General features: G+C 38.9%; 1 protein-coding gene across 1 annotated transcript; it reads left to right on the top strand.

The window, feature by feature from the left end:
- Window positions 1-549: 549 nt before the first annotated feature.
- On the top strand, window positions 550-14,221 carry slc25a39 (solute carrier family 25 member 39). The gene is made up of 12 exons (XM_080722956.1): window positions 550-815; window positions 2,547-2,664; window positions 3,451-3,510; window positions 3,786-3,830; window positions 4,710-4,819; window positions 5,810-5,877; window positions 6,371-6,495; window positions 7,282-7,455; window positions 7,753-7,862; window positions 11,661-11,742; window positions 11,837-11,917; window positions 12,111-14,221. Exons 2-12 carry the CDS (start codon window positions 2,556-2,558, stop codon window positions 12,227-12,229), a joined length of 1,083 nt encoding a protein of 360 aa, XP_080579082.1. The 5' UTR covers window positions 550-815; window positions 2,547-2,555; the 3' UTR covers window positions 12,230-14,221.
- Window positions 14,222-14,270: the final 49 nt, after the last annotated feature.

Raw genomic sequence — 14,270 nt, 5'->3', positions numbered from 1 at the left:
TCTTCTCATTTCTAAGCGACCCCATGGTGTAACTGCACTCTAATACATTTAAGAACCGAACAGATTAAAAATAAAATGCCTATTATTAAAACAATACAGATGATACGGGTAAATCTCCTTAAGCGTAAAAAATGTTGATATTCGTGAGCCTTTAGAGAGCACTTTGTTTATTTAATTTGAACGTTTTTGTAGACGTACGTGGCAAATTAGCTCAACTGCACTAGGTCAAATTGAAGTCGATCCATGACGGTCGTGAGATACGACCGTGATGTTTCATGGCTTCACTTCCCATTGCTGTTCGACGGATGAATTAATCAAAACATTTTAAATGATTTAATTAATTCACAGATTAAAAACATGCTGTGGTCTATTGAAATGTACAATGCACTGACTGAACTCTTTCCCGAGGTCGAAAACCTTTTTAGGAAATAAATATTTTGTTTACAAATGAACTTCAAGTTTAATCCGCCAGGGGGCGCTGGGAATTCTGTCTGACATTACTAGAAAGCTTCCTGGGCAAAGTTAACCGATCTTGAAGCAGTCTGCGGGGGTCATTGTATCGGAATTTAGTGTACTCCAGTTTGTAGAGATCTTCATGATCTTTGAGCACAATTTCACACTTGTGAACGGACACAACCGAGGTGTCTAAAGCTGAAAACATGTTTGTTGGTTGGAATAATGGTGGTGGACACTGTACACAGAGCTAGCATGCTTCTATGTAACGTTATAGCACTTGAACGTGGTAACGTTATTGTAAACAAAATGAATGATAACACGTCGGATTTACAACAACGACAGTCTTAAGAAAATAAGCCGTGAGTACATGTTCAAGAACAACAAGTCCATAACGTTATATCTCTTTCTAGTTTCTACCTTGCTAATCTGCTCTTGTTAGCCATGTGATTTGAGACAAATGTTACATTAGCAGAGTGAGATTCATATCCATCAGTTGGAAGAATTCATAGGTTACAGTTTACATAACTATACTACACTAAGCAAAAAGAGTAGACCCTATATGTTATTATGGTGTTTCTTGTATAAATATACTGTAGACAGAAAGGGCTACAATTGAGGTCAGATAAGCTATCCTGACTGAGTTATGAGTTGGATATCTGTTATCATGCTGCTGCTAATTGGCCATTTGTAATTAATCTAATTTGTCAGGCAGTTTAATTGTGTCATGTCTGTATGCGGTCATCATGTCATGTAAATGATTGAACTCAATTATTAACCTAATAAATTGCGAATCATGAACTGCAGAATTTATCAAGCTAAAGTACACAAAATGATTGGAGTGGGCCTATTGATGTTAATTGACTGGTTTTGTCATGTATCTGAATTTTGATGAGCATTTTTAGTCAAGTAGCTTATTGTCCTGGCTGGGTAATGTTGTGTATCATATAGGGGATATAAATGCCAAACAGATGGATAAGCTACAGATAGATTCAAACTGTCCATGCCACACTACATTTCATTAAATGAAATTCATTTGCATTTAATGTAATTGAATTAAGGCACACACAAGCAGATCAGGGTCAAATTGATGGCTTCATCTTTGCTTTAATGACTTCTAAGTTCTAATGGTGGAGCAACGTTTGTTTACAATGTGGATGTTATTGTTTTACACAAACAATATTCACAATATTCTCTGTTGGGTTTATGTGTCAGTCAGATCAGCTGTAGGGACATGTTTTAGACTTGTGGACACGAAAGATAAGTTATCAGTGTGTCAAACCCTTCACTATACCACCTCCTCCTTCTATAGTCCTCCTCAACACTGGTATGAAGTAACTAAGTACATTTAATCAAGTACTGTAAAGTACAATTTTGAGGTACCGGTATCTTTATTTTGCCAAAGTATTTCCAATTTTCAGTACTTTTACTTCTACTTCTACTGTACATCTCAGAGTCAACTATTATACTTTTACTCAACTACAATTATTTGGAAACTTAACATCAGAGGACTTTTGGTTCGCAGTGTCTCCCCTAATTCATATTGCGATTGATGAATGGACAATTTTGGAACATCTCAAGAGGCATACCTTACACACTATACATTACAGATAAATGTAGGACACTGACATAACATCAACCACAACATCAGTGTTCAGTTACTGTTCATTGTGACACTATATCACTCTTACTTATATTGTCTTACATAATGCAGAGCCACGTAGCTTTACCATGCCGTTCTTGGCATCCATGTAACAAGGTATGAATAACCAACAAAGTTAGTAGGTATTAGGCCAGTGGTTCCCAAACATTTGCAGAACTTTAGTAGATTGTCTAGACTATTTTCACTACTTCTTAATTATTATTATATTTTATTTATGGAATTTCTTAGATGTGTTTGCTTGTTTGTTTGAAAATGTATACACTTCTTCCAAATTAAAAATAAAATGATCTATTTCCATCTTTTGAAATAAATATTACATTTTTTATGGGAAAATAAAATGGGATTTTTACCCAGTGTTTGGTAAACAGTGTATTAGGGAGTTCTTCTGTTCTTTCCCCCTTTCATATGTGTATTTATATTGCTCTGTCAGGTGGCCAGAATGAGGGAGCGGACCGTTCACAGTGCTGTGGCTGGGAGTGGGAGTGGGATCTCTCCTGTTCAGCAGATGCTGGCGTCCGGCAGTGGAGCTCTCCTCACATCACTTTTTGGTGAGATCAATATTGTCCTAGAAATACATTGCAGCACACACTGATAGGCCTAGAATTATTGAATGCTTTAGCTATTGAAAAATAACAGATTATACAAGCTCACTTGCGAGCTTGTAGATCTGCTATTTTTGAAAAATCGTGAAAATTAGAATTTGGACCCGATTCTTTAAGTGTCTTTTGAATCCTTCTAAGATTTTTTGAAAAACCTATGTTTCTATGTCAGCAATCTGACCAGCCGTCGTCAAAGAAAAGGTCCTTCACTTCAACTGGAGCTCAGTTAGTCTGTTCTTGAGAGACTACTATGTCAGTGGTTCTCAAACCTTTTCATGTCAAGGACCCCCAAAATGATAGGTATTTGGCCACGGACCCCCATCTCAAAATATTTAGTTCCAGGGACCACCCAGAAGCAAAATTTGAGTTACAAATGTTCGCTTTGAAAATACATATATTCAAAGATTTGCACACATTTTCATGACTTTTTCAAAAAAAAATAGCAGATCTACAAGCTTGCAGCGCGGCACTCGGTGCCACGCTGTGAGCTTGTATATCTGCTATTTTTCACTGGTTAAAGCATTCAATAATTCTAGGCCTAAATGGGTTAACCACAACTGTTGTCAATTTCTCTGGAAAAGTAGAAACTTGAGCGTATTCCAAGGGGTTTTACTCATTAGTTTCCTTATTTACCCAGGCACTAGTTCACATACCCTCCTTCATGTACTGTATTGCTTGTGGTGATTGTGATTAGATCACTAGAATTGTATCTGTGTTGCTTCCCTTTTCCTACAGTCACACCACTGGATGTTGTGAAGATAAGGCTGCAGGCACAGCAAACACCATTCCATCAAGGTACAACAATACACAACAGCACACTATTTGCCATCTATTTAGTCAGTGTCCCAGTTTCTCTTTTTGCTGCTTGTCTACTTGTGTGTTGTTGTTAGGTTATTCCTCCCGGTAGATTGCATAACGGGTAAAGGCCTGTTTCGTAAGGCCTCTGACCTTGAGAGCTGTTATTAGATGGCTGTGTATCTGTATCTGCATGCGTTGTTTACTAACCCCTCTCCGCTTCTTTGTGTCTTTTGCACCGTCTTTGTATTTTATCTCTGGTTCTTTTGCTTTAGCCTGTGAATCCGCTCCCTGGAGTGGTGTCATCCGCCCGTCTAAGTGTGAGTATTTGACCTGCTGTCTCTGCTTACTCACATCCGGCACCAGTTCAACAACACGTACAGTAACATTCTGGCACCTGTAGCTTAAAAACTGGCACCACATTTACCAGTCTTTCTGTAAAACGAAATAAACACTAACAAACAAAAACGTATTTATAGTATTTCGAGAATTCTAGTGGGCATTAAGTGACTAGACTTTCATAAGCTGTTCTAAGTGCTGTTAAATACAGTATATCTGTCCTATCAGTCTTACTTTACTGTGATATTGGTCATTCTCAGTTCATAAGTGAGTCAATATCTACGTCAATTAAGAGGCTGATTTCTTCTGACAGGAGTTGCAGTACCTATATAAATATAATCACATCTTTAATTTATTTTGAATACAATACATTTTTGGTTTGTTTTCCATGGTAAATGGTTGTACACAGTCCCTTGTTCTGCAGTTGTTTTTTTCCCAATACTGAAGAAATGTTTTAAATAAACAAAGAGAGCCTGGGGCAGCCTTGATGTTACCATCATGGCCAAATGGTCATTGACATTTGCCTGTGTTATTAATAGCACTGCATTTCCTATGTGAGAAGATCTATATGCTTGTTCCTAATTTATACTCGGTTGTGTGTTGTTTCGGCCTGGACCACTGGCCTGACAATGTTGCCTGACAACGTTTCGCAGGTTTGAGTCCTGTTCACGACCATCTATGCTACTCTATGTCTCTCCCCATCTCTCTCTCTGTTTCCTGTCTGTCTCTACTGTAATCTATAAATAAAGCCCAACAAATATCTTACAAAAAAGAAAAAGGTGTGTGCTGCAGAGAGATCAAGTTGAACAGTGCTCCTTCAATATATTCTGCTGACCTTTTGTTGTATGTCTTTATCTCAGGGAAATGTTTCTTGTATTGTAATGGATTGATGGATCACATCTATGTCTGTCAGAATGGAACCAGCTGCACCAGCTGGTATAAAACTCCAAACCACTTCAGTGGGACTCTAGTAAGTAATCCTTATTAGTGTGGTTGATATTGGCAAAACACTATTGTTCTTGGTCCATGAATACTTTGCCAGCAAAGCGAACCTAACTTGAGCCATGCTATGCTGCATATCCATCTGGGCTCGTTCAAGGAAAACCGATGTAGGAGGCGGGCCATTTTTTCAAATTATTTAGCAGGTGATTGGATGGGGCCGTCTGTCTATCACAGTCTGGGAGTGCCAACTCCAACCACTCATATTGGTGATTCTCGATGATGTTACACCCAGTCTCACTCAGAGCCGCTCAGAGACCGCCCATAGAGGTAATAGAGCCCGCCAGTAGCTGCCGCTGATTGGTGCGAACCGGCGCTTTACGGTGGAAGCAACTGTCTTGGAGCAAGCCCAGATGGATATGCAGCATAGCATACGCAATGCCATGATTCAGTTGACTTGTATTTCCAAACGTCAGTTGTGACGTAGGGGACGTCGTTGCTGATTGGCTGTTGTTCCAACGAATTAGAGTAGGGTTAGGGTAGCTATGCGTCAGCACACTGGTGTATTTGTCCCGCCCCGCACAACAGACCAATAAGAAGTCACGACTGGATTCCATTTGTTTTCTATGTTCCACCTCCCTTGGAGATAGGAGGCTGGCCAGACTGAAAAGCGAAGTGACAAAATGGATCCACGGAACGTAGTGTAGCAGGCTGGCACCCAGGCTAGAAAATTGGGGGGTTTTAGTCTGCAGTTCTGACTGCAAGGGGAGGTTTTTTCAATAGTAATAATAATAATAATTATTATTATTATTATGGTACTTGCAAATGCTGACTTTGTGGTTACCTCCATAGACCATATTCACCAGGCATGTCGAGCTGTTACATTAACCTAATGGCAAGATGGCCGCCATGTGAATATGGTCTATTGTTATAAACTTACAGTATATTTGAAATGAATTAATACAATTGTTGTGCTTTTTTCTTTTTCTTTTTTTTTTCTTTCTCTTCTTCTCACCCAAAGGATGCTTTTGTGAAGATTACTCGCCATGAGGGTGTCAGGTCTTTGTGGAGTGGGTTGCCACCCACACTGTGAGTGTTAACCCATTAAAACTGGGAAAGCATCTGTGTAATAGATATTATTATGTTAGATAGATAGATAGATATTAGCTTAAATATATAGCAACATGTGTTTTTCACAAAACCTAGGATTTAGAACAATGGTTTAGAACACTGGTTCTCAAAAATAGCAGATATACAAGCTCACAACGAGTCACTTTTGTGTTGTCTGCTATTTTTTAACATTGTTTAAAAAATGTTGAATAATTTTGATTCTTTCTTTTACACAAATCTTCTGGGGGGTCCCTGGCACAGGATAACTGTGAGGGTTTCTCACATCATCCTACTGTTCTGTGTGTGTACTGTGTACAATGCCAAGGAATAACCTTTATGCATTTAAGGATTTTATGAGGCCACATAAGCAAACTACTAAACTAAACAAAACAACGAAAAAAGACAATATCAATATGTGACACGTGTTTGGCTTCTGTGACTGATAGTTGATATTTAATGATTCTTTGTGTAGAGTGATGGCAGTACCCGCCACGATTATTTACTTCACCTGTTATGATCAACTCCGGGACTACTTGAGATACAGCATGGGTTTCCACGGCAACCATATCCCTCTAGTCGCTGGGGCTCTCGCAAGATGTAAGTATTATAAAACCAACCCAGTTATCATGACACAGCATGTGACAAAGCATACGTGTGTCAGTGAGTGTCCCGTTAAACGTGAAATGTACATATTACTTGTTGCCTGTCCTGTGGACCATCTTTACTAAACAAGCATTAAACTCACTGACAGCTTAACCAAAACCTTAACACACCTAACCTTAACATTACCAATACCACCAGTGCCTAGACTGAACTAAAATGAATGAAACTACACCAGGCTCATGCATGAAAGGTCGAACAACATTGTGAATGCAGCGTCATGATGTCATCACACAGGAATTTCATGATGGTATACAAGTATTTGATCGTCATCATATGGGTATTTATTTGCACAATTTTACTTGTGTATACATTTCACAGGTTAGCATCGCTAAACATTACATTGGCACTGGCAGATTAAAACAAAGTGGACTAGCTGGCATGATACTGGGTTGTATAACATCAGAACAAGAAAGGTAGCTCGCAACCGTTTAAGTCTTCTTCAGTACTGAAGAAGACCTAAACGGTCGAAACCTTTATCACTGCTGCTTGTCACAAATAAATATTGGAGCTGCCAAAAGTGAGTTGTGAGCTACCTTTCTTGTTCTTAGTAATACTGCTTCGGCAGTTTAAGCTCGTCACCAAACAACGGAGGATGTGCATAATTATTTCTTTGAATTGTAAACATCACACACATGCACACACCACAAAAAACATAAGTTTATGATCTGTTGATGGTTGTCTTGATGATGTGTTGCTGTCTTTGTCCTGTGTGTAATCCAGTGGGAGCTGTGAGTGTGATCAGCCCACTGGAACTAATACGGACTAAGATGCAGTCCCGCCAACTGTCCTACAATGAGCTGCACGTGTGTATCCGTTCTGCTTTGGCCCAGGATGGCTGGCTCTCTCTATGGAGGGGCTGGGGGCCCACCGTCTTGAGAGATGTGCCCTTCTCAGGTGAAAACAGAGACCCACCAAAATCGCAACACCACTCAGCATTTTCACAGTCTAAACTGAGTAGAAATCAATATACCAATATGCCAGTCACATTATTTGCCAAGTACTATAGCTAGGAAGTATATAGGAAGTTGTGCTTACCTTGGTGCAAAACTGATCTTGGTAGTAAATAATGACACTGGACAGGGACAACCAGGCCTCACAATAAATTACATGGGAAAGTGAAGTACAAGAATGCAGAAGTCAATTAGTAGATCCGTCATGTAAATGAGTTCCTCTTTCTGTATGTTTGTGAAGCGCTGTACTGGTTTAACTATGAACTGGTGAAGGCCCAGCTGTGTGAGCAGTACCATACATCTCAGGCCACCTTCTCCATCAGCTTTACTGCAGGAGCTGTCTCTGGAGCAGTGAGTACCAGTCCTTTTTACGGATGTTAATAATTAAACATTATAGAAATGTTTAAACTGGCACATCCACTGGATGTCAGGTGCAGGACCAACAGTGGATTAAGATACAAAATAATAGAAGTCTGCACACTGTAACTTTGCAAAAAGCTCCCAGTCAAGGCCTTATCGTAGATTAATGTTTTAACACAAGGTCGTCTTCTGAACATGAAGGTCTTCAACACAAGGTCTGTTTCTTCCGAAGAGCTTGTGTCGAAACGTTTACAATAAAGCTGTAGTATCAACGCTGAATATGAATACAGTATTGAATACAGTAATATTAAAAAAAAATATTTTTTTCAAAATTGAAAATTAATTTTCAAAAATCGAAAAATTATATTTTTCTTCACGCTTACTGTTAGAAACGTGGGTTCTTGACTAATTATACCAATCCAAATACAATGAACACATCGGTTATATAACAAACAGAAGAAAGCAATCCAATGTCCAGACAGTATGATAAGGTTTCAACAAAGAAAGATGTTTATTTATGAAAGCAAATAAACAAGGTGCATGCCGTATTGCTATACTACATTTCTTCCATGAATGAACATAGGATGAAGGTAACGCGCGTAGGTTATTAACTATTCCCCGTGTTACGGAAGATATTTAATAACCCCGCTGGATCTGAAGTGTTAAGGCTATATGCACCCAGTTGGCTGACTGGTGATAAGTGTCAGTTCGGTTATAGAGCATAATAACATTATGCGCCGATCGAACTGCATCACTTCAGATTCCAAAAGCGTTATCTTTGTGTAGTCTCACACACACTAGAGTAATATCAAACCTGACTTTTCATATCATGCACAATGAAAGAAAAGAGAGAGGGAGTCATGTGACGCCCTGATATATTAAACGTCACGGCAATCGCCTCTGTCTGGATGCTTACCGCTGCTCAATTAATTGAGCTTATATATCAGGGCGCACACGTTTCTCTAGTAAAACAAAATATGCGGACTACTGTAAGCTATATGGTTCTCAGAGTATGAGAATAGTTATAGGAGGATTATAACAAATAGAGCCAAGACTGTCTCATTAGTAGCCTAAAGAAAAGAAAGAAAAGTTCTATTGACTATTCAGAGATGAAAATAGCTTGAGGTTTCTCTCTTAAATGAGGGAACAGTCTACTCTAATGCAAAAGAGTTTTGCCAACAATTCTATCATAATAGCGACACATGACAATGTAATTGCATTGCAGCTTACCGATAGATTGAACAGGGAAAGAAAAACAAAAATAATAACTTGGTTTTAGCTGCCAACTAATGAAGTTAAAAAGGATGTAATGTGCCCATGTGATTAAGCCCCTATTCAAAAACGGGCTAAACGTTCTATATGCCGCGGTGCTTCAAACCGGGCGAACGCTATGCAATTTTACTCTATTCAGTTCAGGTCCTCTCCATGGCAGCGCGGCAGCGCGGCCGGGCGGAGGAGCGCGCAGTGGGACACCTCTTGTCACTTTGCTGGTGGATGTAGGAAGCCTAGATTTCTGCTCGGGCAGACACTATATTGGAGTGAACAAGGCTGGTCCCTCCCTTGTATTTCGCGCGCTCAGATAAAACATTAACACTTTCCTTTGTCTTAGAAAATGCAGTTCCAGTGTTTTTCCCCTGCTTGTGCAGGCTCAGCAGAGTTCGAAAGTTTAAAAGGGGCTTTTCACCCCCCTTGTGTTGGTAGGCCATAAACCTGCTTTGAAGTGTCCGTTTTGGCCAGGAAAGCGACGCAGGTCTGTTTACACAATCGTGACGGGGGGGGAAGATGCGGTATTGATCACGGAGCTCTGAGAGGGAGAGAGAAAAGGAATGCGCTTCCTCCCCCATCTCCTTAAGTCTACAGACAAGTGGGAGAATGTACCAACAATGTTTTGCAAAGGAATGCTGGTTTCTCATGATGCAGTGTTGTTGGGGCAAACAGTTGTGCCCCAACACTTACTGTACTGACAATTATGTGACGTCTCCTTGCGTTGGTGTTACAAAGCTTTGACTGGGAACTTTTTGCAAAGTTACAGTGTGTGGACATTTAATACATTTAAAAATATAGTATGTATTTGGGAAGGCACATTTTTTTCCCTAAAGTAGCGCCTGCAGGCTGCTACCACGTTACAAAGCTGAAAATGGCATGGAAATAAGGAACGTTGAGCACTTGAGGAAATTGCCATTGGGCTGCTATGGGATTTTAATTTCAAAACAATGTTTTTGCAGAATAAAAATGTGCAATACAGATCTGAATCAATATGTTAGCTTTCCATCGATCAAAAAATGTTTTGATGTTCCTAGAATAGCATTTACAACCTCAGTGGAGATCATGAATGGCATGTTGATAATTGTCAGTCTGATGCCATATTTCTGCTCTATCTGAATTATTTACTGTAGGCTGGAAGCAAAAATAATCTGAGGTTGAACAGGACCGCGAAGTAGGGTGCAGTGTACAAGTGGGAAAGATAAATATAATTAAGAAATAGTATTACTAACATAACATTTTAATACGTGTGGGATGAAGGAATGTCTCAACAGTCCAGCAGTCAGTTGGATCAGTTTGTTGCATGTGGTTATACATATTACTGGAAAAAGGTCAAAAACGAAATTTGAAATTTTTGCAGTAGTACATATTGTCACACTTAATAATTACACAATGTTTTGACGACATTGTGGACACTGCTTTGATTTTTAATTATAGAACGGTGAATCAAATAAAGTCTGAAAAATGTTCAACCAGCTCTTGCAATTCAGGACACAACAAATCTGTCATAAGCGGTGTCTGATCTAGAAATCAGTTCATTTGAGCTGTACTTGTTCCTCATTAACTGTAAGGCAATATCTGCCATACAATGTGTCATTTCCTTGTAGAGTAATATAAGCCAGTTGATATGCAATATCATTTGTCATTGACTGTAAGGCAACGTTTGTCATACAATTTATTTCCTTGTACAATAACATGAACTTGTTGATATGCGTTAATATATTAGACTATTTACCTATTATTTTGTTGATGTTGACTAGAGTTCATGCTTACTCTGCTTGATGAGAAGGCTTTCCATTTCAAAGCTTTTCTAACCCACACATGGGCATTGTCCTAGATATGCATAAAGATAACGATAAAGTCTTCACACTGTTGTTTTCTCCCACTGTTGAATTCATTAGTGTTTTGATCACAAATGGAAGTCAAGAAGTGGAAGCACACTCATTTACCGCAGTGGTTCTCAACCTATTCAGGCCGTGACCACCAAAATTTTAACCAGGGACCCCCGACCCTGACGAGCACTAAGAGTTATATTTTGTATAACATTGTGAAAATAGCAGATCTACATGCTCATAACGCGTCGTAACATGAGGTGTTGTGAGCATGTAGTTTGGCTATTTTCACAATTTCTTCCTCTAATATTTGACAATTTGGCCAATGTTTAATTTGTCATTTTAGAGGTATTAAAAAGTCCTCAAATTGTCCTTTAGAAAGGTGCAGATACCCTCTATACACTTAAAACTTATACTGGTTTGTTTACTGTTGAGTAAGATAACAATGCTGCACATTAAGTTAATTATCTGGGGACCCCCTGGGGGTCGTTGAGAACACATGCTTTGACTTGAACACATGATTTACAGTACATGGGTAGGGTCTGTTACCAATTGGCTGAGAGAAAGATAGGTGTAATCACTTGACCCAGTAACAATCAAGAAGTGAGATAATACACATTTGTTATAGTTTATGGCAGAGAGCATTGTCCTAGATATTACCCTACTTAATTCATATATCGGTCATGTTCACTAGATTGCTGGAATCTTGACTCTGCCTTTTGATGTTGTCAAGACGAGGAGACAGATCCAACTGGGGGAAATGGAGTCGCTGGGAGGTCAGTTAATATGTTACTGAACCAGTATTGTATTCAAGAGGGAACTCTCTTATGGAACTTGACCAAATTCAAAATTGTCATTATTTCCTTGTAGTCACCTTGAAGAAGACCACATCCACTTGGCACATCATGAAGGAAATACGGTCCGAGTTGGGCTACAGGGGCCTTTTTGCTGGTATACAGTCATCTCTTGTTATTTTAACTAAATTATTTAACTCACCAGTCACGATACTGTGTTACTTTAGCTATTAGCTATGTTAGAAATTCAACTGAACTACACATACAAATTGATCCATAAAGGATAATTTTCACAGTTACCTGTAAAACTTCAAATCTTACTGTGTACTGACTGTAATTCTTCTTCATAGGTTTCTTGCCCAGGGTGATCAAAGTAGCCCCGGCCTGTGCGGTAATGATCAGCACTTATGAGTTTGGCAAGGCCTTCTTCCAGAAGAGGAACCTTGATCGAGCACAGCACGCCTTTTGAAGGATCTCTCCTTGATGTTGGTCGTTGTTGTGTTACTGGGTAGAGGCAATTTACTAACATTGCACATGTAATCTTTGTGCAGGACAGTTCTGACCAGTCTCTTCAAATAGAAGCTTGAGGAAAAAGATCACCTGGAATAGCTGTTTTCCAGGGTAGCAGTCAAGTGTCTGCTTCTTTTATGGACTCACGTTTTAGTGAGATTGCTCCTAACATTTCAATGTCAACATCAACTGTGCTGATTTTAGACCCAGGATTTAACCCATTAACCTGAAGAAAAAAAAAAGAAAACATGATCAGCCAATAATTCCAAAGACACTCTAGGCAGGAGTGTCTTGAGTGACAGCACATATGGGTGAATCTTACAAAAGGAATCACTCCAAAGCACATTGGCATGGATTACACACATGCACAAGTGCACACACATGTACAGTGCGCACACATGTACAGTGCGCGCACACACACACACACACACACACACACACACACACACACACACACACACACACACACACACACACACACACACACACACACACACACACACACAGACAGACATCCATATGCATCAGCATGTATTTCAGTTGACTCTTAATGGGACATGCTAATTCTTGGTATATATTGTATGATGTGTAATTGCATTAAAAAAGACTGCAATGCATGAAAAATGAGACAAGCAAGGTCTTCATTCCCCAGCCTCAGTAATGCCTCTGATACTGCATGGTATGTGCATTTCCATTTAATTGGGCTGAAATACCCTACAATATTACCATGCATATGTCTCATGTTACAATACAAATTGTACAATTCAATTAATTCAACAGTTGTAATGTTTATTATTGAATATCTTTGGTTCTGTCGTACATCAGTATAATGACAGTGAAATGCCAAGACAGAGGAAATGGAAATTCCAGTTCTAGGCATTGTGACGAATGAGAACGTGCTACAGGCGTATCAGGAGATATATTGATGAGGTGGAGTGTATAGCCTGATTTATACCCTGTGTTGCACACTGAAAATATCAGGTCTACTAAGCAATGTGTCGCAGATAAGTATATTGGTTTGCTTGTACAGCAAACAAGACTGAGGGTTGTACAGCAAACAAGACTGAGGGTCCCATCTTGCTGCCTTGACAAACATTTTAAAATATTGAAAATAGCCAATCTAAATTGACATGTTGTGACCTTATAGATGGGTTATTTGAACTATTTTTAAATATCTTTTCAAAATAATACAAATTTGTGCATAAGGGGTAAGATGGGTCCCTGAGTGGTTGACTGCAGACACTTCCATTTGTTTGAATAAACTTGACCATCTGTAGCACTTAAGTCTTGCAGCTAAAATGACTATTCTGTTGTACCATAAACTAGTATGTGTTGAATGTATGTGATGTCTCATAATTGGAAGAAAGCCATAGGTAAAGATGACACTTCATTTTGGGATAACTTAATAATGTAATGTCTATATAGTAATTTGTTCTCACGGCTGTTAGAAATAAGAGATAACAATTAGAGAATAATATTGAAAAGGAGTTGAGTGCTTTATTATTGGTTTAAAGTAGTTCACCACCAGAATGACTTTTTTTCTGTTGATAACGCACGCCATTAAATTGTTGCCTTCAAAGTTCAAATACATTTGTTGTTTTCTTTGAATGTATGGGGTATTGGTTTTCTGAATGGAATGTTCTGGATTATTATCTTTTGATGTACATAAGGTGAGGTTCACTCTTCTTGATGTTGTCATCCCAGAAGAATACTTTGTGTCAGGTCAAACGTTGGATTTCTTAATAATTTATTTTTCATTTAATACAATACTCTTGCAATGTGGCTATGAGCCATGCGACCTCATAAGTTGATATATTTTGCATAGTACTGTGTTTTATTTGTCTGTCATTTAATGATGTATGAATTGAGAAAAAAGGTCCGGACCCCAATTTAAACAAGCCCAAAAGCTTTCTTTGTGGTCTTTATCCTTGACCTTGTATCAGTGAACTGTGTACCCTTTCCTATGCAAACTTCTAATAAAGTATTCAGTCAATCAATCT

This window comes from Nannobrachium achirus, assembly GCF_963921795.1.
Source record: "Nannobrachium achirus genome assembly, chromosome: 4".
Lineage (NCBI taxonomy): Eukaryota > Metazoa > Chordata > Actinopteri > Myctophiformes > Myctophidae > Nannobrachium > Nannobrachium achirus.
The sequence above is the reverse complement of the archived record's forward strand: the minus strand, read 5'-3'. Positions and strand labels throughout refer to the sequence as shown.